Source organism: Trichechus manatus, unplaced genomic scaffold (assembly GCF_000243295.1).
Source record: "Trichechus manatus latirostris isolate Lorelei unplaced genomic scaffold, TriManLat1.0 scaffold00025, whole genome shotgun sequence".
NCBI classification, from domain to species: Eukaryota; Metazoa; Chordata; class Mammalia; order Sirenia; family Trichechidae; genus Trichechus; species Trichechus manatus.
In genome coordinates, this window is record NW_004443961.1 from 458,334 (window position 1) to 481,179 (window position 22,846).

At 47.2% G+C, this 22,846-nt stretch overlaps 1 protein-coding gene across 5 annotated transcripts in view; it reads left to right on the forward strand.

Annotated features, from left to right (window-relative positions):
* Positions 1 to 18,125: 18,125 nt before the first annotated feature.
* The window catches only part of KANK1 (KN motif and ankyrin repeat domains 1), a 36,621-nt gene continuing 31,900 nt past the window's right edge, over positions 18,126 to 22,846 (forward strand). For all 5 annotated transcript variants that reach the window (XM_004373466.2, XM_004373465.2, XM_023728570.1 and 2 more), the window contains exon 1: positions 18,126 to 20,795. In XM_004373466.2, the coding sequence (XP_004373523.1) occupies positions 18,557 to 20,795 (2,239 nt within the window). In that variant the 5' untranslated portion in view covers positions 18,126 to 18,556. The remainder of the gene's footprint in view (positions 20,796 to 22,846) is intronic.

The window sequence follows — 22,846 nt, forward strand, 5'->3', positions numbered from 1 at the left end:
TAGCCCACCCTGGGTTCGGTGTAAGACTGAATCATTTCCTTCGTAAACCGGCTGCTGTTCTAATGGGGCCTTACAGGAGTCAGCAGGAAGCAGGAGGGAACGTTCGCTGCCTTCTCATCTAAGTTCATCTAGAATGAGCAGGTTTACAGCTGCGTTTTGGGGTTAGTGTATCATGGGCCTAAAGAGCGTGCAGGTAGTTTGAAGAACTGGAAGAGGATGAGCAAGGTATGTCTTTGCTGCTTTTTTTTTTAAGATTCTTCCTGGCAGTTTGGTTCCTTGGTCTTTTTTGCTGTCTCACGGACGGACACCAAGAGTGCTGGAATTAAACCTCGTGGCCAGCAGGCTGTAGGTTGGTCAGGAAATTCCAAATGGGTATAAATAAATTCTCCGCAACAGCTCTTGGGCGCTTGGCCTGCTCATGTGTGCAGTCTCTCTGATGCCCAGGGAAGCATGCCTGGGGCTGAATTTCCTGCTTGCTGAAAATCACAGTTATTTTGTTTCTGGGTGGGTAAGAAAGCCTGAAAAAAGAGAGAGGGGAGGGCGGTACGCGTGGGCTGGGGTGGGTGAACAGAAACTCAAGCTCTGTGTGATGAAAAATATTTACTTTTATTACAAGCTGGGGAGCCTGACTTGGGATGGGACTTCTGGTTCAGTGAAAATTTCAACTTTAGCATAAAGATGTCATTGTTGTCCGAGTGAGAGGTTGTACCTATGTGCAAAGCTTCGCAGTTTTGAGTTTATGGGTTACTTAAATTCCAGAACGTCCTTTCTGGTTGCTAAATCTTTGGCTATTTGTTTTCATCTCTGTTTTTCTAGAGGGGAGCTGCTCAGTATGCTTTAAAGCGGGTTTCTTTTTCTTGTATAAATACTATAAAACAAAATAAGGGCTGGGTTTCCTATGAATACTATAGCTATTTCCCCCACTCCCCCCCCCAAAAAAACGAACAAAAACTGTACTGTTTTGTTAGAAAAGCCCTTTCTGTCCCAGAGTCCTAGCTTGTGCCACATCTCTGCTGTTCACGAAATTGCCCTTTGAACTCCCACATTTCCTAGGCATGCTTACAGCGTGCTATTTTGGGAGAAAGTTTGGGAAAAGCATTGAGTCCCCAAGCTAGTTCTCTCTGTACACGCACGACACATTCGGGCTGCATTTCAACAGTCATTCTGTGCATTAGGCGGTAGACAGTGGGAAAGAGCAGCACGCCCTAGGCTGCAGGAGAGCAAGCACTGTAGAGCGTGGGGCATCTTGGCTATTTCAGGACAGGCTCTTGGGGGTGAAGAGTTGCTGCGGCTTGTAGTTGGGGCTGAGAGCTGGAGAAGAGGGCCATTGTAACCCCCAAGGCCTCTCTATCCATCACATGCCTTCTTAATACAGTATGCCCTTTATTAAGACATAGCCCACTCCACTCCCAGAACAATCAGCCTTTCCTTGTTCTGCCCCCTCAATCCCTCACCTGCAGCTGGCTTCTGGCTTCTGGACTCTTAGGACATGCCCACATTAGAACTGATAATACAGCCAGACGGAAACTGCATTTGAAGATGGTCAGGTTGTGCCAGGAGTCCTGGGTGGTGCAAATGGTTAACACACTGGGCTGCTAACTGAAAGCTTTGTGGTTCGAGTTCACCCAGAGGCGCCTCAGGAGAAAGGCCTAGTGATCTACTTCCGAAAATTCAGCCACTGAAAACCATATGGAGCGCAGTTCTACTCTTGACACACAGGGTCGCCGTAAGTCGGGGTGGGCTCAATAGCACCTTTCTTTTTGTCGGTTGTGCCAGGTGTTAGGCTGTACCTGGGAAGGTGCTGCCAGATGGGACGAGCAGAGGGCAAGGCATGGAGCACTGTCTGCTGGAGCTCATCTGGGCTAGCATGGCTGTACTGGGCTTCTTTTCATCACTTGCTCACATGGCGTGTGATGTTATGAAATTTTGTGTAAAATACAGTCAAAGAAGCATAGGCTGGAAGCGACCCTTGGAAGTCGTCGAGTCCTCCCCACGCCCTCATTTTGCACAAGCAAGCCTCGCTGATGCATCATGCTGCCTACTGTTTGTCTACCAACGAGGAAACAGTCACAAGTGCTGTTCTTATTTTATGGTAACCGTGACTTCTGGCGCCACCGTGTCTGTCAGAGTAAACTGCTCCATAGCATTTTCAGTGGTTGTGACCTTTAGGAAGTAGATCGCCAGGTGTTTCTTCCAAGGTGCCTCTGGGTGGATTTGAACCTCCAACCTTTCAGTTAGCAGCTGAGTGCGTTAACCATTTGCACCACCCAGGGACTCCAGTTTGTTTTGTGATCCCTCCCCCCCAGTTCAGGCAGACCTTCTGGATGGTGGCCACGGCTGTGCTCCATGGTTCTGTAGGGTGCTGTCTCTGCAACACGCGTTAGAGTCCTCTGCTTCATTAGAGGCAGAGATATGAGGTTGTTCAGAAAAATCAGCGCATATCTTCATCTTCTTATCGTGAGAGGGAAATATTTTCACTTGCTCATAATATACTGTTGAAGGCTGAGGAAGGTTTGTCTGTGTTGGCTTTTGTTTTGTTTTACCTTTAGCACTGAGAGCTCTTTCCCAGGCGTGATTGTTGCTGGGCTAGAGCTTCCCCCTCCCAGCCCTGATAGGCATGCACACACATGGGCACACATACCCACACACATGTACACAGGCGCGCACACGTACACAGGCACACGTGTGCACGCACACACATGCACACATACACTGGTACACATACATATGCACACATGCGCAGGCATACATGCATGCACACATAGGCACACATGTGCATACATACACAAGCGCACATATGCTTGCACGCATACAGAGGCACATCCTCTCCAGGGCCCAGCCAGCATCTTCTGACCCACTCTAGGAGGCAGAAATCCTGAAAACAAATCTCAAGATCTTCTCCAACTCAAACTTGATTTTGAACAAGTATCATGAACACCTCAAAACCTGGCTTTATAGTGGGAAACAAAAGTGGGGTGGTCCTTACCTCACATTTTTAGTCCCCACGGTTCTCATCTTCTACCCACCCACCCCCGTTGGTCAGTGTGTCGTACTGTGGGGGCTTGTTTGTTGCTGTGATGCTGGAAGCTATGCCTCCAGTATGTCAAATACCAGCAGGGTTACCCATGGTGGACAGTCTTCAGCGGAGCTTCCAAACTAAGACAGACTAGGAAGAAAGGGTTGGCAACCTAGTTCCGAAAATTAGCCAGTGAAAATCGCATGGATCACAAGGGAATATTGTCCCAGTGCTTCCTTTGGATTCATCAGTAGATTCATACCTAGAGGAGGACATCGTGTTTGCTGAAGTGGAAGGGCCCTCGGTGAGATGGATTGGCAACGTAGCTGCAGCGATGCACTTGAGCATACCAGCCATCATGACGATAGTGCCTGACTGGGCAGCGTTCATTCTGTTTGCATGGGGTTGCCGGGAATTGGAGCCCACTTGACGGCAGCTATCTGTATATCTGTTCCCGTAAATTGTTCCTCCGTTTCAAATACTGAGCGAGTCTGCTCTTAGCGTCTTAGTGTGCTGAATCAGAGCCTGAATTCCCCAGATGTCCTCTGTCCTTCCTTCCTGCCGTCACTCATACCACATCTGCCCCAGCTTAGGTTCCCTGACTGTAATGACCTCCAGAAAAGGAAATCCCATAGTGTTTCTCTGCATTGAGTCATCCATCGGCTTAAAGAGAAACATGTTCTTTTTAAACAGCAGAATGAGCGGATAGAAGGAGCCTCGGAGGATGAGGCCAGGGGTGTGAAGCTCAGCCCGGGGCAGCTGAGAAACAGGGTGCCAGGCTTTCTAGTGTCCTCCTCGTACTGGGGGAGAGGATGGCTAAAGTGCTGGCCAGCTCCAGGTTCTCAGTATCTCAGCGAGTAAATGAAACTCAAACGGTGCGAAGAATTTATGCTACCAAGGGGAAGATGCATCAGACTCAAACAATCCATAGAAAACCCAGTGGAGGACGTGAGAGAGTTTTAATACGCCTTCTAGCACCTAGCCAGAGCAATCTTATTAAAATGGAAATCAGATTGCTTTGTTCTCTGCTTAAAACCAAAAAACCAAAGCCTTGCAGTTGAGTTGATTCTGACTCATAGCGGCCCTATGCGACAGAGTAGAACTGCCCCATAGGGTGTCCAAGGCTGTAATCTTTACAGAAGCAGAGTACCACATCTTTCTACTGTGGAGTAGCTGGTGGGTTTGAACCGCCAGCCTTTTGATTAGTAGCCAAGTGCTTAACCACTGCACAACCAGGGCTTATTTCCTATTTAAAACCCTTCAATTCCTTCCAGTTGTACATAAGCCCCCACAATCCTCTGAAGGATTCCCAGGCCCTGTTTGATTGGGGCTAGATCAGACTGGGCCCTTTCTTTATCAAGCAAAGTCAGCTCCTCAGTTCTGAAAAATGACAGGTTTTGCACATGCTGTTTCCTCTGCCTAGAGCTTTGCACATTCCCTTCCCCCTAAATTCACCCCCCACACACACACACTCTACCTGGTGGACTCTTCAAATACCGTTCCCAGGGATAGACTCCCTCCCGCTGGCCTGGGTGCGGCCCTCTGCCCTGCCCCAGTGTGTTGTTGTTCTAGTTGCTATTGGAGTGGATTACACCTCAGCGTTCAACTACTAGCCAAAGGGTTGGTGGTTCGAACCCACCCAGGGGTGCCTCAGAAGCCAGGCCCAGCAATCTCCTTCCAAAAGGTTACAGCCTTGAAAACCCTATGGAACGCGGTTCTGCTTCGCACACATGGGGTCGCCATGAGTGCCCTAATGTCCCTGCAGTGTTTTACTTTGATAGCACTTATCAGTCATTTATTTATCTGTGAAATCACTTGTCTGTCTTCTATAGTTTGTAAGTTCCACCCAGCCAGGCTCTGTGCCTGATTTACTTCACTCTTAGCCGTGTTTTTCACATGTTGTTTTCATTGTTGTTAGGTGCCGTCAAGTCGGTTCTGACTCATAGCGACCCTTTGTAGAACAGAACGAAACATTGCCCGGCCCTGCACCACCCTCACAATCATTGTTATGCTTGAGCCCTTTGTTGCAGCCACTGGGTCAGTCCATCTCATTGAGGGTCTTCCTCTTTTTCGCTTACCCTCTTCTTTACTAAGCATGAGGTCCTTCTCCAGGGACTCGTCCCTCCTGATAACACGTCCAAAGTATGTGAGACGAAGTCTCGCCATCCTTGCTTCTAAGGAGCACTCTGGCTGTACTTCTTCCAAGACAGATTTGTTCGTTCTTCTGGTAGTCCGAGGTATATTCAGTATTCTTTGCCAACACCATAATTCAAAGGCATCAGTTCTTCTTCGGTCTTCCTTATTCATTGTCCAGCTTTCGCATGCATATGAGGCAGTTGAAAACACCATGGCTTGGGTCAGGTGCACCTTAGTCCTCAATGTGACATCTTTGCTTTTTAACACTTTAAAGAGATCTTTTGCAACAGATTTGCCCGATGCAATGCATTGTTTGATTTTTTGACTGCTGCTTCCATGGGTGTTGATTGTGGATCCAAGTAAAATGAAATCCTTGACAACTTAATAACTACTGAATGAAAGGACAAATCCATCTTTCCGTCTGACAGCTGCGCCTGCCCTAGATCACCGTTCCCTTCATGGGGTGTGGAACTAGTTAGACTCGGAATATGGAGCTAGTATAGAAAGGGGTAGCGATGAGAGACAGCAGAAGAGCTAGAGATAGTGAGCAGATTTCCCATCTCTGGGAACAAGGGAAGAAGGTAGAGATGAAGTCAGCTGTGAGAGGAAGTCTGAAGATTTAGGAGGAGAAGCCAAAAGGAGTTACGAATGTGAGAAGCACCAGCACGTTATAACTTGGCCGCAGAAACAAACGCAGCCTGTAAAATTGCCGTCGTGCCACCTGTGACGTGTCAGCTGCCTGTTGTTTCCCCTGAACTCCAGGCACACGCTTCTGCTTGCTCAGTGCTGCCGTTTTATTTACATGAAGTATTCGGGCAGTTGTTTCAAACATCCACAACCTGAAAAGTCTTGGTGAAATTGAGGTCGGTGGTACAGGGATTCAGGCTTCCTAAAACCAAAACCAAGCTCGTTGTCATCAAGTTGATTTTTGGCAAGTGGTAGTGACCCCATGTGTGTCAGAGTAGAACTGTGCTCTGCAGGGTTTTTAACAGCCGTGATCTTTTGTAATTAGATCACCAGGCTTTTCTTCCAGGGTGCCTCTGGGCGGGCTCGAACCTCCAACCTTTTGCTTAGCAGCTGAGTGCATTAACTGTTTGTACCACCTGTGAGTGCATTAACTGTTTGTACCACCTGCATATTATTTCAGTCTTCCTAGAACAGGCCCTACCTAACGCCTGACGGGCACCCGTCCTGTGTTGAATGAATGAATGGATATGTTAGCTGGGAGGGAAAATGAGCAGGTCTTAAAATAACTCTGGTAAAACACAGGAATAAGATAAAATCTCATATGGCATACATTTGGGGGGAAAAAACAGAACAAAGAACACCTACATTATTGTCCTTTTTCAGTTACTGTTGAGTGTTCTCTAGCAAATGGTATTTTCTCACCCAGATTTGGAATAGGGAAGCTCCTGGAAGGTAAAGAGCTTAATGCTGACAGAGTCCTCAGGAGAACCTTCCCGTTCAACCTGTTCAGAGGGACGCTGTTCCACTGCCCTGTCTTCTTTATCCCACTGTTCCATGCCTGGGAAGGCTGGTTTGCTAGCTCAATTACTTTCATACTCTGAGTAATTAGAATCATGAGAATTGTTCTCTCGCCCCAAGTTCATCCTACTCGTTTTCTTTCCTGCCTCAAGGACTTCGCTGAGTTGGAATCTTTTGACTGCCACAAACAGCAGGATGCTTGCACACTGCAGCTTTAACTGTGGGAATCTGTGATAATTATGTGCTTCTCTGGGCCTGACTCAGCTCTTTCAGCAAAATCTCCATGCTTCATGTAAGAAACAACGATACGTTAGTGAGAATTAGTGAAATTCTTCGCTTTCAACAGTCAGGTAGAAGGCAGGTTTTGCCCGGTTCAGTCATGGCCAGCAAAGCAAGACCCAAATTTTTAACATATGGGTGAATCAGAACGGGAAAAATTATGGGTGGAAGCCCTGCTGCAAACTTAATCTCCCTCTTAGAAAACAAGGGCAGCATTCCCGTTGCATAGCAACCAAATCTCTTGACTGGCAGATTCAGAAACAGCAGTGTCCCCCCTCAAAGACGGAAGCTGACCTCACCGCTTTGAATGTGTGTCGCTCTCCACAGTCCTGGCAATAATTCAGTCTTACCCATCAGGTTCCTGAAAGGGCTCACTACACCTCTTCTGAATCTTCTATTCCAAGGCTTCAACCTGTAATTCTTCCCATTCCCGTTATCATTCCTCTTTACCCAAATTTTTAAAATGCAGGTCTGTTCTGATTTCGCTTCATCTGCCATGACTGAACCAGTTTGAACTGACTTGAATTCCTGGGTAGAAGATCTGGTGAAGAAAACCTCATCAACAGTGTGTGAAAGTTGTGGCACCTGGGTACGATTATTTATCATGGCACCATTAGTTAGTACTTGGGCCTCAAGTGAGCAGTGAAACCAGAACAAAGAAGTCAGTGTATCCTAATTAATAGATAAAGTCAGAATGTCAACAGTTTGTCCATATAAAAGGCCAGCGGGGTACAGTATTTTAGAAACCTCCAGTGCTTTTTGCTCACAGCTTACATGGTGGAGTACATAGAGAAGTACTCAGTGCCCGGCAGTAAAGAGATGCTCTTTATTTTATCATAATTTTTTTAATTGTGCTTTAAATGCAAGTTTACAGTTCAAGTTAGTTTCTCATATAAAAATTTATACACACACTGCTATGTGACCCTAGTTGCTCTCCCCATGCTGTGACAGCACACTCCTCCTTTCCACCCCAGAGTTCCTGTGTTCATTTAACCAGCTCCTGACCCTCTCTGCCTTCTCATCTTACTTCTGGACAAGCACACTCTTCACAAGTATCATTTTATGTCTTATAGTCCAGTCTAATCTTTGTCTCAAGAGTTGACTTTGGGAATGGTTTTAGTTTTGGGCTAACAGAAAGTCCAGGGGCCGTATCTTCCAGGGTCCCTCCAGTCTCAGTCAGACCATTAAGTCTGGACTTTTTATTAGAATTTGAGTTCTGCACCCCACTTTTCTCCTGCTCCATCAGGGACTCTCTGTCGTGTTCCCTGTCAGGGCGGTCATTGGTGGTAGCCGGGCACCATCTAGTTCTTCTGGTCTCAGGCTGATAAAGTCTCTGGTTTACGTGGCCCTTTCTGTCTCTTGAGCTAATACTTTCCTTGTGTCCATGGTGTTCTTCATTCTCCTTTACTCCAGGTGGGTTGGGACCAATTGATGCATCTTAGATGGCTGCTCGCTAGCTTTTAAGACCCCAGACGCCACTCACCAAAGTGGGATGCAGAACCTTTTCTTAATAACCTTTGTTATGCCAATTGACCTAGATGTCCCCTGAAACCATGGTCCCCAGACCCCTGCCCCTGCTACTCTGTCCCTTGAAGAGTTTGGTTGTATTCAGGAAACTTCTTAGCTTTTGGTTTAGCCCAGTTGTGCTGACTTCCCCTGTAGTGTGGGTTGTCCTTCCCTTCACCTAAGATAATTCCTGTCTACTATCTAGTTAGTGAATAACCCTCTCTCTCCCTCTCCACCTTCATAACCATCAAAGAATGTTTTCTTCTGTGTTTAAACCTTTTCTTGAGTTCTTATAATAGTGGTCTTATACAATATTTGTCCTTATGCGACTGATTTCGCTAAGCATAAGGCCTTCCGATTCCTCTGTGTTATGAGATGTTTCATGGATTCATCGTTATTCTTTATTGTTGTGTAGTATTCCATTGTGTGACTATACCATAATTTATTTATCCATTTGTCTGTTGATAGACACCTAAGTTGTTTCCATATTTTTGCTGTTGAAACAGTGCTGCAATGAACAAAGGTGTGCGTATATCTATTCGTGTGACAGCTGTTATTTCTCTAGGATATATTACAATGAGTGGGGTTGCTAGATCATATGGTACTTCTATTTCTAGCTTTTTAAGGAAGCACCAAATCGATTTCCAGAGCGGTTGTACCATTTTACATTCCCACCAACAGTGTCTGAGTGTTCCAGTCTCTCCAAAACCTCTCCAACATTTATTATTTTGTGTTTTTTGGATTAATGCTAGCCTTGTTGGGGTGAGATGGTATCTCATTGTAGTTTTGATTTGCATTTCTCTAATGACTAATGATCGTGAGCATTTTCTTGTGTACCTGTTAGCTGCCTGAATGTCTTCTTTGGTGAAGTGCCTGTTCATATTTTTGCCCATTTTTTAATGGGGTTATTTGTCTTTTTGTATTTTATCATAATTTTTTTTAATTTAATGTAAGTTGAGGTAGAGAAACAATTTTTTTTCACATGTGTAACTAATTGTCCCAGTACCACTGATTGACTAGCATACCCTTTCCCCTCTAATTAGTAAGGCCACCTTTATAATAAATTTAAATTAAATGGAAAAAAATAGTACCCTGTGCTCGCACATGAAAAAGTGATGTTTGTGTCACCCTGTCCTTGAGCACGATGTTACGCTACACTGAGAATTGGAAAACTTCAAGACCACAGCTTAGGTGGCCAAAGTCTCAGTGACTGGATATGAATCATTCCTCTGCACGTTGTCTCTAGCACAGAGCTGCTCGATCTCGGCGCTGTTGACATTTGGGGCCAGATAATTCTTTGTCATGGCAGCCGTCCTGTGCATTGTAGGATGTTGAGCAGCATCTATGGCCTCTGCCCACTAGATGCCAATAGCACCCCACCCCCTCCAGTTGTGACAACCAAAAAATGTCTCCAGGCATTGCCAAGTGTCCCCTCATGGCACAGTCACCCCGGGTTGAGAACCACAGCTAGCAGGCTAGTAGTCCCAGACTAGTTTCCTATCATTTACCTTCTGTCTCCTAGTGAGTACATTCATTTATTTTTTCTTTTCTAATTTTATTTCATTGTGCTTTAGGTGAAAGTTTACTGAGCAAATTAGTTACTCATTCAAAAATTTATACACATATCATTTGATGACATTGGTTGCAATCCCTGCAATGTGTCAGCACTGTCCCCTTTTCCACCCCAGGTTCCCCATTTCGTTGTCCAGTTTTCCTGTCCCTTCCTGCCTTCTCATCTTTGTTTTTGGCCAGGTGTTGCCCATTTGGTCTCGTATACTTCGTTGATGTAAGAGTACATTAATTTTTATGTTTCCCCAAGCCAAATATTATTTGGACAGCAAGTTAGTTTCCTTGAAATGTCAAAATCATATAATACCTTATGAATCCAAATGAAATGATTTTTCAAACATCCATGTCTCTGTTTCACTTTGTTATGGCAGAAGAATTGTAAGGAAATTTCGGATTGTTCTTGAGGCCATAAACTGGGCCCCTCTTACGGAGCACTGAGTTTTACAGGCCCTAAATATAGAAAAGGAGTCCCTGGTGGTGCTAACAGTTAACGCGCTCGGCTGCTAACTGAAAGGTTGGAGGTTTGAGTCCACCCAGAGGTGCCTTGGGAGAGAAGCCTCGCGATCTACTTCCGAAAAATCAGCCATCGAAAACACTGCGGAGCACAGTTCTACTCTTGCACACGTGGAGTTGCTATGAGTTGGAGTTGACTCAACGGCAACTGGTTAGCTAAATATAGAAAGAGTAAAATTTACCATCAGTTTGTTGAATTTGGCATGTGAATTTGAGCTGGGCTTAGGGAGTTGTCTTCAATGGATGCTGTCACATTTGATGTTTTGGTACACCAAATTGAGGACTGTATACACTGAGCCGGAAGAAGGAAAGAGGAGCGAGACTCTGTGATCTCTCGGTGTCTAGGAGGTAGGTCAGCTCAGAGATGATACCAGCCTGAGAAGCCATGGCCGTATTAGCGGCCCATCGATTTACCATGATGCACAGGTATAAAATCTGGAGATTCTGACACCGACGTGGTGGCTCTTAGCTTCACTTCTGCCTTGCATTTAATCTTGTTTATTCTCTGCATCTTCACCCCCACTCAACTGTGAGCCTCATGAGGACAGGAACTTTTATCTATTTCATTGACACTCAGGTACCCAGCTCCCAGCACAGCTATATAGTAAACAAGGGGAGATGGATGGATGGGTGGGTGGATGCATGGATGGATGCATGAATGGGTGAATGGGTGGGTGGATGGATGGGTAGACAGATAGAAAGATTAGGTAGGTACAGAGTTATAGTTACCTAGCGTTGGCTGCAACACAAATACTACAAGTGGGTGGCTCTAAAGAACGGGAATTTAGTGTCTCACAGTTTGGGAGGCTAGAGTCTAAATCTGGGCATTGGCTGGATGGGGGGAACGTCCATGTTGGTAGTACCATGCTTTCCTGGGCTTGTCCAGCGACCTTCACCTGGCGTCTCTTTCCCCCCGTGTGCCTCTCTCTGCGTCTCCACTCCCCTTTAGAAGACACCACTCAGAAGGGATTAGGTTTAGGACAAACCCTACTTGACATAACCTCATTAACATAACAAAAGGAAAACCCCATTTCCAAACAGGGTCCCATTTACAGGTGCAGCAGGCTAAGACATCGTCATTTTGGGGGAGACACAATGCAATCTATAACATAGATATTATTAATATGCATTTATTATTGATATCGATTATAAATGTAAGTTGAACGCATGAATAACTTTTTATCTGGCCCACACTCATGCTTGATTTTAGCTGGTCCTTGGGGATTTAATCTCTTTCCCTCCCTCCGTCTAATCCACACACGTCCGGACAGTCTTCGTTGGCACCTCCTCGCCCTGGCACAGGGCCCGGTGTGTGACCCAACAGTGACTAAGGGGAAATGGTTCCGCCGCCCCGGGAGCTGGCTCTGGGGGCCTCTTTGTCCTCATTCAGCCAGCAGCCGGCCCTCTGTCCGTCCAATCTCATCTTCTCTTGGGCTGTACTGACAGCCGCTACCAGGGCTCTTCCCTGCCTAGCCCTCCTTCCCCTTCACTGATTCATCCCTTGCCCTGTCCTCCAGCTTGTCTCCTTCAGGAACCTGCCCCTGCTCAACTCCGTCTACTCACTGGTCACACACTGTCACGCTGTTCCCGTTGCTAATACGCCTTTGTGAACGCTCTCGGTTTGTGTTAGGGTTAGGGTGTTGGGCATGTGTCTCCCAGCGAGACTCTCTCTCCTCGTTTTCTCTTATAAATTCTTCCTCCTCTTCCTTCCACTGAGTAGAAGCATTTTCTACACCTAATCAAGCCTCCTTAAATGCTGCATAATGAAGGCGTAGGTGGTACCAGGAGCGGTCCCACCACTGCCCTTCCAGACATTGAGAAAATTCTTGTGAACACCAGGGACAGCCCTCAAGTCTGGGATATTTTCGTTGGAAAGCTGTTCCTTTCAAGATTCCAGTTGCAGATGCAGCCTGTGGGTTTTGACTGCGTGAGAGCAGGCATGGTTGCATTGCTCAGAAAAGGCCTTTCGGTTAGTCAGGATTCTCCTTAGCACCCACTTTGAGAGTTTTTAAACTGTTGCTGTTATACTTCCTTGGAGCCTGGTGGCACAGCGGTGAAGCGTTCAGCTACTAACCAAAAGACTGACAGTTCAAATCCACCAGCTGCTCCTTGGAAACCCTACGAGGCAGTTCTACTCTGTCCTAGGGGGTCGCTATGAGTCCTAGTTGGAATCGACTCAATGGCACCATTTTCTTTTTGGTTTTTGGTTTTATTATACTTCCTTAGTTATTCTTAAACTGACCAGTTTTTTATAGTGAAAAAGTTTGTAGCATCTCCCTGCTTTATTATTTAGTATTTCTTCTGTTCAAGAACTAGTCTTAATTTTTTGAGGGGGGGAGGGGGTTGTGGAGGAGACTTGTACCCATTAGAATTCAGTGTAGCTGTTAGTAGCAGAGACCCAAAACAAACAACAGCTAAAGCAGAACAGAGGTGTATTTCTCTTTCATGTAGAAGTATAGAGAGAACCTCTCCCGGATTGGTTTGGAAGTTTTGATCCGTGAAGCCCTTAGAGGCCCAGGTGCCCCCATCTCCAGAGTGTGACCTCATGGTCCAAGATAGCAGCTAGCGTTCCATTCATCGCCTCTGCATTCCAGGCAGTAGGATGGAGGAAGGAAGAATGAAGGTCAGATAGCTATTCCTTCCTTACCAAATTTCTGTTTTGTTTTTTTTTAAATTTTGGTGCCATGTGTTTTCAGTCTTGGAATGCATGCTTGCTAATTGAGTGTGTTTAAATTTTTGGTTGGTAATATAGATTTTGATAAATATGATCTGGTACTATTGGTAATACCAATAAGGCGAGTGGCAGTCTGGCTCCACCGATCTGTGGTATGACAATATACCAATAAGAGCTAGATGTGTAATTTACTGCGAATGCCTTTCCATTACGTTACATGGGGAACCTCTGGTTTTCCAAATATGACACAGAAAAATCAAAACAAACCCATCAGGGCTCCCTAACTATCACACAGAAAAACCGTAATTATGCTTGCAAGCCTTATCTCACAGAAATAAAGGACAAAAGGCAAATGTTTACAAAACTAACACATCCAGGAAGCATCACCTAACAGAATGCTCAACCTACACAACAATGAGGCTCCAACTCCGGTCTGCTGAGCTGCACGCATTTCTAAAGACCCCACTTTGACACATGCGTTAGAACCAGAATACACCTTACCTCTGAGGTGCAGAGGCATAAAAAGTGGCTGGTATACCGTTAAACCAATAGTAACTAAAGAGTTAAGGAAGGACTTAAAACTCCTGGGAGAAGCTACATGACCTGTTCTTACAGTTATGACCCTACTATCAATAAAGGAAGCTGGGGAAACATAGCCTTTCTATTTGCCCAGCTAAAAATAGGGGGTTCTGTTAGCATGGAGGAGCTGCTGGGTAGAGCAGTTAACACACTCGCCTGCTAACTGAAAGGTTTGAGGTTCGAGTCCACCCCAAGGCGCCTCTGAAGAAAGACCTGGCAGTTTACTTCGGAAAAATCAGCCATTGAAAACCCTGTGGAGCACAGTTCTACTCTGAGGCACGTGGGGTCGCCATGAGTCAGAACTGACTCCACAGCAACCAGTTTCTGGTTTGTTAGCATCAAAGAACGGGAGGACGATTATTGAGACCATCTAGCTGTTTTTTCACGACTGCCTCCATTTCCCCCCGCCACATTAACTCTCTCAGATCTTATTTCAATGCATTCCACTTGCCTTCCAGACAGTGACTTCTTGTAGTCATATTTTTTGAAAGACTAATAACTGTGTGTCATAAAATTATATAAAACACAGAGAACAAAATGAAAACCACCCATAATTCCTCTACCTAAAGATAACTACTGAAAAGCATCATGCAGGAAACACTAATATAAAATGAGCACCTTGTGTCTGCAGACCTTGAGATTCTTTTCAAAGTTCAGGATATCATACGTTCAAGTATTTATTCCTTCAGGAAACATTTTGAAACATCTGCGTTGTCCCCAGCATCATCTTGTGAATGGGTACGTGGTTGGGAGGGCACGGTGATGAAGAGAATTTTAAACTCAGCTTTCAGCTCTCAAGATGCTTTTATTCAAGCCCAGGGAGACATACAGGAAGCAGCTGGAAAATGTAACTGGGCCCCCTAAGTGGCATATGTATGTTAGAGTGTGTAAAAGTGCAGTAGAAAGCAGGAGATAAAAAATAATGGCCCTGGATGTCTTTATTTAGTTGTAGAATATACCACCGACAGCTGTTTGTAAAGCTTACACCTTGACAACACACTTGCTCTTTCTGTTGATGGAGAATGAAACTTGGATTACAAATCCTCAGGATAGTCTGGTGTATAACTCAGGGGTCAGGGAACCTCAGCCAGGTTCGGAATGGATCTGGTGCAAGCAGTATTAGGAAATACTAAAGCCCGACATGGTTAGATTCAAACCTTTACCCATGCCCAGCTTTGAGAGTCCAAAGTTCATTTGGAGATAATTCAGGGGACCTAAACCTTTTATGATCTCTGTGAGTTGAACTTCAGAAAGAACTAAGGGTGGCCAGTTAATTTTGGCTGTAAAGTGTGATGTGTTTTGCCATGCCCTAAATCCTGAAATTTTATCAGTTCATTTCATTTTTCAAACATTTTTTTGAAGGGAAAAGGAGAACCAAAAACCTTTCCTATAGAAAATGCTTAACTATAAGGTTAAGTGGGAGAGGCAGCTGTGAAGAAATACACAGAGAAACCTCAAAGGAGTTATGCCCGAATATTAACATTTGGTGCGAGGTGGTGAGATTCTGAGTGACTTTTTTTCTTCTTTGGTTCTGAAAATAGTTCTGAACATGGCACTTTTTTTTTTTTTTTAAAGTATGCACTGCTTTTGTAACTGGGGGTGGAGAAGTTTTCTTATTTGGTGGTTTATTTGGTTTGGTTTTTAAGACTGAAAGAAGACTTTCACCAACGGCAAAGCTCCGTCGAGGTTAATCCTACAGGATAACTGCTTGTTAGCAGCCATGTTGAGAAGAGTGGGTCGCGTGCTCTCCACCAGTGGGTCCTGCCGGGGCCTTTTCAGAACCTGCGAGAACACTGGGGCCAATTGTGTCCCTGGGCTTCGTTAGGTGACCCAGGGCCAAGGCCACTTAGCTTTCCACACCAGAACACAAAGTCTTTCATGAAGAAGTGACTCGTACAGGAGAGACAGGGCCCCTCTGTGGCGGCGTTTAAATTGCTGGCCTTATTTTCACTCCTGGCAACAGCGCACTGGAGCACACGCGTTTTCAAAAGAGCCCGGCTTCCTGTTTTCATTAAGTAAACAGGGAATGCCGAACAGCTGACTGTGCCGGGGGTGGTGTAACCCAAGCCGCAGGGGGACTCCATTGGTGAATGCTCGGCCTATGGTGTGTGTGCGTGGCCTGGCTGACATGAATGTTGAACCTCCTTTCCTTATGGGGCGAGGAACGCGGGCATCCGAGGCCGAGCACTGGTGCGGCGAGCTCGCGGGGTGCAGCGCAGCAGGGCGGACTGGCCGCAGGCTCCTGGTAGGTGCGCAGGCGGGCGAGTACGCGGCGCTGGCAGGCGGGCGGGCGAGTGAGTGGCGCAGGCCGGCGGGGAGTGGAAGAGTGCAGGGCCTCAGCACTGCTGCCTGAATTCCCCTGTGGCCCGGGAGAGGCCCGGGAAGAAATGCTGTGAGCCCAGCAGCCTCTGTACTGCAGAGACCTGGTTGGTCCAGAGGGGTCTACTGTAGACTCCCGGCTCACAAGCACAGCCCACGGCCCAGAGACCTGTCTGCCTCCGTCTGTTACCCGAGCCTGCAGTTTCTCTTTGATTATGGAACTCCATACAGCCCTGGAAACAGGTCTGGCTGCATACTTTGAGTGAGCGTTTTCTCCAAGTGGAGTTGAAAACTTAAAGCAAGAGAGAAAGAAAGACAAGTTTCGTTAGCTTGAGTGCTCATTTGCCGGCCAGGCACTCCTGCTGGGGGCACTCATTCTTGGGGTAGAGTGCGTCTTGCAAATAGAGTTCTATTGCCACGTGTTTGGGAATTAAAATCTAGTGCTTAATTTCTACCTGCTAGAGCAGTTTAGGAGCCCTGGTGGTGTAGTAGCTAAGAGCTTGGCTGCTAACCGAAAGGTCAGCAGTTTGAATCCACCAGCTGCTCCTTGGAAACTCTGGGGCAGCTCTGCTGTGCCCTATAGGGTCACTGTCATTCAGAATTGACTCGATGGCAACAAGTTTATTTTCTGTTTGTTTAGAGCAATTTAATAATGTTTTAAATCCAGACCCAATGAGTATGTAACCCTTTTGTTCCCCTGTTTGGCGATGTTCTTTTAGTACTTTTCATTGCAGCATTGAAGAGGAAAGTGACTGGATGGAGGCAAAACTCTTAACATTTATTCAAAGTATTTGCTCTGTCAGGTGTTAACTGTTCAGCTTGGGAGTTGGGAGGGCAGGCAGGAGACCCACGACCTTGACAGCGATCACATGGGTTTGTATACCTAGGATAAGGGACAGAGGGGGTACAGGTGACTTACATTTTCTCTGGTTGCTTTTATGTCCTTTCCAGAGCTCTAAAAAATGTAAAGCTTGTTGGTATGACTCTAGGAAAACACATTGCTTGATCCTACAATTTCAGCCAAAAAGCCTTGCTTTTCAGTTTTGAAAGGCATTGCTCAGGTCAGCAGCAAGGTCTATGTTTTGAAGAATCCTTCTGTTTTCGTTGTATAAATGTTTGCTTTGGCCAGAAGTAGCGTTTACCAAATGCCACATACCCAATGGTCAAAGTCTAGGTTGGCCCTTGCTTTCATTCTCCTTTGCATCTGTTTTGATTCCTCCTGAATAAAAAGCAAGGCGTGTTTGTGGGATAGTGAATGTTTTGTCCAAATAAGTCAAAGAGGAGGAGACTTTTTTTCAAGTTGGGAAAGGTTTTTGGTTGTTGTTGTTTTTAAACAGGGAGATAAATTGAGAAATGGATGATACAGATAGAGTTGAAGTCTGTCCTCTGGCTGTGTTGTTAACACCCATGCTGCCAGGGTTAATCATTCAGTGTCCTCTGTGTCACCCGCTGTCTCAGCAAGGAAGGTGTGGAGGCAAGTTGTGATCTTGCACTTAGGCACTAGGGGGCGCTTGGCTGCTGTTTAGAAAGAGCAGGCGCTGGAGAACTCTCGCCTCCCAGGGTTCTTGGTTCTGCTGCCGACTTGCTCTGTAAGACTTAACCTTTTGTGCTCAGACTTCACTTTGTAAAATAGGAATCAACGTCTACTACCCACGTTCAAGGGACTGCAGAGAACCAAAGCAATGACGTATTTGAAAAGGCTTCCAGGTCTTTTTAATGCATTCTTTAAAAAAAATTGAACTATTTAGTAAAAACTTACTATGTATTTGGCGCTTTAAAATCACTGTATCATTGCGTTCTTTTAACAACTTTATGAGTTAAGTACTTGTATTTTCCATTTTTCTTAGCAAGAAGTTGAAGTTCAGAGAGGTTTATTAACTCGCTCATCTAGCTGGTAAGTTGCAGATCCAGGATAAGAACGTAGGTCTGTCAGACTCTTAAAGTCATGCCAGCTTGCCACACTGCACCCTGCACACATGTTCGTTTTCACCGCTGTGTATATCACATGGCGTTATAATATTCTCTCCTCTCTCTCTCTCTTAGGAAAAGCAGGTGATGTTCTGAATGGAGACCATGACAAGGAAGAGAAAGACCCTTATTTTGTGGAGACCCCCTATGGTTATCAGCTAGACTTAGACTTTCTCAAATACGTGGATGACATACAGAAGGGAAACACCATCAAGAAACTGAACATCCAGAAGAAGCGGAAGCCGTCTGCACAATGCCCAGGAGCCAGGGCCACACCCGGTCAGCAAGGCGTGTGGACCTCTACTGAGTCCCTCTCCTCCTCCAACAGTGACGAGAACAAGCAGTGCCCCACCTTCCTCCTAGCCAGAAGCCAAGTGACGTCAACTCCAATCCCAAGGCCACCTGCTCCTCTGGAGACCTCTCCCACCTTCCTTACCATCCCAGAAAGTCGACAGCTGCCACCTCCCTCACCCCAGCTTCCAAAGCACAACCTTCATGTCACCAAGACACTGATGGAGACCCGGCGAAGACTCGAGCAGGAGAGGGTCACCATGCAGGGGGCACCGGGGGAGTTCCGAAGGCCCAGGCTGGCCAGCTTTGGAGGCATGGGCTCCACGAGCTCCCTCTCCTCCTGTGTAGGTTCCGGAAGTTACAATCCTGCTGTGCACCAGCTTCAGAATGGATTCCAAGGCAATGGGGACTACAGCAGCTATGCACCGGCTGCAGCCACCACTTCCTCCATGGGGGGCTCCATTCGCCACAGCCCACTGAGTTCGGGGGTCTCCACGCCGGTCACCAACGTGAGCCCCATCCACCTGCAGCACATTCGGGAGCAGATGGCCATCGCCCTGAAACGTCTGAAGGAGCTGGAGGAGCAAGTGCGGACCATCCCCGTGCTCCAGGTCAAGATCTCCGTCTTGCAAGAGGAGAAGAGGCAGCTGGCCTCCCAGCTGAAAAGCCAGAGGGCTGCCCCCCAGAACGACGTCTGCGGTCTGCGGAAGCGGTCCTACAGTGCTGGCAACGCCTCCCAGCTGGAGCAGTTGTCCCAGGCCCGGAGGAGCGGCGGGGAGCTGTACATTGACTACGAGGAGGAAGAGATGGAGGGCGTGGAGCAGAGCACGCAGAGGCTGAAGGAGTTCCGGCAGCTCACGGCAGACATGCAGGCCCTGGAGCAGAAGATCCAGGACAGCAGCTACGAGGCCTCCTCGGGGCTCAGGGAGAATGGGGAGTGCCAGCCTCAAGAGAGGCGGTCTGTGGCGGTGGGTGCCGACGAGAACATGGACGACATCATTGTGTACCGCAGGGGCTCCGGGTCCCGGAAGGATGTGGCTGTCGGGACAGTCACTGAGACGAGGAATTCTGGGGTCAGCGTGACAGAGGCCATGTTAGGAACGACCACGGAGGCCGACAGAGAAATTGAGTTGCAGCAGCAGACTATAGACGCCTTAAAGGAGAAGATCTACCGCCTGGAGGTGCAGCTTAGAGAAACCACCCATGACCGGGAAATGACGAAACTGAAGCAAGAACTGCAGGCCGCCGGATCGAGGAAAAAAGTTGACAAAGCCGTGCTGGCCCAGCCTCTTGTCTTCAGCAAGATGGTGGAGGCTGTGGTGCAGAGAAGAGACCAAATGGTGGGCAGCCACGTGGACATGGTGGACACCTGTGTCGGGACCGCTGTGCCAACACATAGCGTGGGCGTCTCCTGCCAGCCTGATTGTAAAAGCGTCGTCGTGGGGCCTGAGCTGCCCATGAGTCGGTGGGTTGTTAAGGAGAGGGTGGATGTGCACGACCGATGTGCTGGGAGGTCTGTGGAGACATGTGACAAGAGCGTGGGTGTGGACGTCAGTGTCTGTGAGACAGGCAGCAACACAGAGGAGTCTGTGAACGACCTGACACTCCTCAAGATGAACTGGAGTGTCAAAGACGTGCGGTCTATTGGTTGTGGAGATTGTTCCGTAGATGTGACGGTTTGCTCACCGAAGGAGTACACCTCCCGGAGCGTGAACACGGAGGCTGTTGGCCAGATGGAAGCTGCAGTCATGGCGGTGCCTCATACCACAAGCCAGCACACCAGTACGGTTTGGGAACAGGTAGACCAGTTCACCAACACCGAGATGGCCACCCTTGTAGAATCCTGCACCAACACCAGCCTGAGCACTCTGGACAAGCAGACCAGCACCCGGAGCGTGGAGATGCGGACGGTGGCCATAGGAGAGGGCCGTGTCAGGGACATCATCTCCTCCCCTAAGATGCGATCCATTGGTGTTGGAACGTTGCTTTCTGGCAGTTCTGGGTTTGACAAGCCATCGGCTGTGAAGACCAAAGATTCAGGGGTTGGGCAGGTGAATGTTAACGACAACTATCTGGTTGGTCTCAGAATGAGGAGCATAGCTTGTGGGCCCCCACAGTTGACCGTGGGGTCGGCAGGCAGCAGGAGGAGTGTTGGTGTTGGGGACGAGCCTGTGGGAGAGCTCAGGGAGACCTTCCAGCCCCGGGCTCCCTCTGGAATGATGGCTGGCTTGGACCACTACATCGAGCAGATCCAAAAGCTGCTGGCAGAACAGCAGACGCTGCTGGCTGAGAACTATGGTGAACTTGCGGAAGCCTTTGGGGAGCCTCACTCACAGATTGGTTCCCTCAACTCACAGCTCATCAGCACCCTGTCGTCCATCAATTCCGTCATGAAGTCGGCAAGCTCTGAGGAGCCGCGGAGCCCCAGCTTCCAGAAGACCAGTCTGGGTAAAACCACAGGTAGGCCACACTCTGAGGGACCTAGGGGTGGGGAAGGGCAGGGACAGAGTATTTCCAGGAGTTAAGGGTTTTTTTAAAGAACCATTTTTTGGAACCATGGAGAAAGTTTTAGAGCAGTAAACGGTAGAGTGAAGACCAAGAATCAAAATCCGTAAGCCACTCTTCTGATTCCCATTACCTGGGGGCTTCGGTGGCATCTAGCTGAGGGTTAAGGCTGGAAGAAGAAAAGTCAGCTAGCTTTGGATGGCCGAGAGGTGGTCTTCTGCCCTGCTGGTTTGATACGCTGCTTTATGCTGCGTCTTCTGGTTACTGAGTTGCTCACGTTATACTGGACTGCCTGAAAGAAAGTCTACACTGTACCTACTATTGTTGTTGAAGCTAACAATGTCTCACTGATTAGCTTCAATTTAAAGACAAGCAAGGGTGAACAGGAATCTCAGTGAATAAGGGGAGGGATGAGAAAGACAAAAATATAAGTGCCTATTATGTTAACAAGAAGCCCTGGTGGCACAGTGGTTAAAGCTCTTGGCCGCTAACCAAAAGGTCAGCGGTTTGAACCCACCAGCCGCTCCAAGGGAGAAAGATGTGGCAGTCTGCTTCTGTAAAGATTTACCGCCTTGGAAACCCTATGAGGCAGTTCTACTCCGTCCTGTAGGGTCGCTAGGAGTCGGAACTGACTCAACAGCTGTGGGTTTGGTTTGGGTGTATTGTTAGTTGCCGTTGAGTGAGCTCTGACTCACAGCGACCTGGTGGACAACAGAACGACGAAACATTGCCCAGTCCTATGCCACCTTCACCGTCGTTGGTACACTCAAGTCCATTGTGGCAGCCACTGTGGATGTTGAGCGCCTTCCAACCTAGGGGGCTCATCTCCCAGCACTACATCAGACAGTATTCTGTTGTGACCCATAGAGTTTTCATTGGTTAATTTTCAGAAGTGAATCACCAGGTCTTCCTAGTCTATCTTAGTCTGAAAGTTCTGCTGAAACCTGTTCACCGTGGGTGACCCTGCTGGTATTTGACATACTGGTGGCATAGCTTCCAGCATCACAGCAACACACAAGCCACCACAGCATGACAGACTGACAGACGGGTAGTGGGGAAAACTGTATGATGTAGTTAATCTTCTCTAGTGAGCCTCCCTAAAGTTACACTTTCCTCGTTATCGGTTGTACTGTGTCTCGAATGGTGACGTGTAAGGTCACCCTAGGACTGGAGGCAGACCAGCTGGTCTCCAGTCCTGGCTCTCCGCCTCTCACTAAGCAGTGTGACCAGGGACGTCACCTTCTTTACACTTCACTTGTACAATGGAGGCGTGAGTAGCTCCCAGCCGCAAGCTTGTGTGTGAACGGCATGTGTTCATCACTGGCCCTCTGTAAGCACCGGCTCCTGTCTGTTCTGATTGGTGGTGGCAGTAGCAGCTTGTCAAGTGTGGTTTCTCTTGTTAACATGCGAAACTCTGCTGTGAGATTTGGGAAACCTACCAAAAATACACACACACGCACACACACACACACACACGCACACACACACACACACACACTTTCCACTCTGGCCAAATGCTTCTTGAAAAATGTATGCAAATGTGTCATATAACTAGCGTGCATTAAAATAATCTCATGTGAATATATGCAGTATAGACTGAAGTGTCAGTAAGCTGTTACCAGAATGTCCAAGTCTTCCTGTTTCTCTTTGTAGTGTGAGAGGGTGCTGATTAAAATGGACGGAAATAGACTGTTTTTATATCTTCCTAGGTTTCCACTTTAAACCTGAATTCGTATCAGTTTTTAGTAACTGTGTGCGGGGGGATAGATCGTTTATTATGGGAGGAAAACACGCCACGGCAGCTGATGTGTAGGTTCTGGCCTTTGAGAATCAAAGGGCTCTAGTAAATGTACGGGGACCCATCTGAGAATAAACAGGATTAAAATGCCATGTGGACTGAAGCGAAGTCTTACTTAAGTAACTAATAATATGTCTGCTTCTACATCCTTTTGAAAATCATGATGTCAGATGTTGGAGTCAAAATAAAATTCTTGAATACCTCCAGG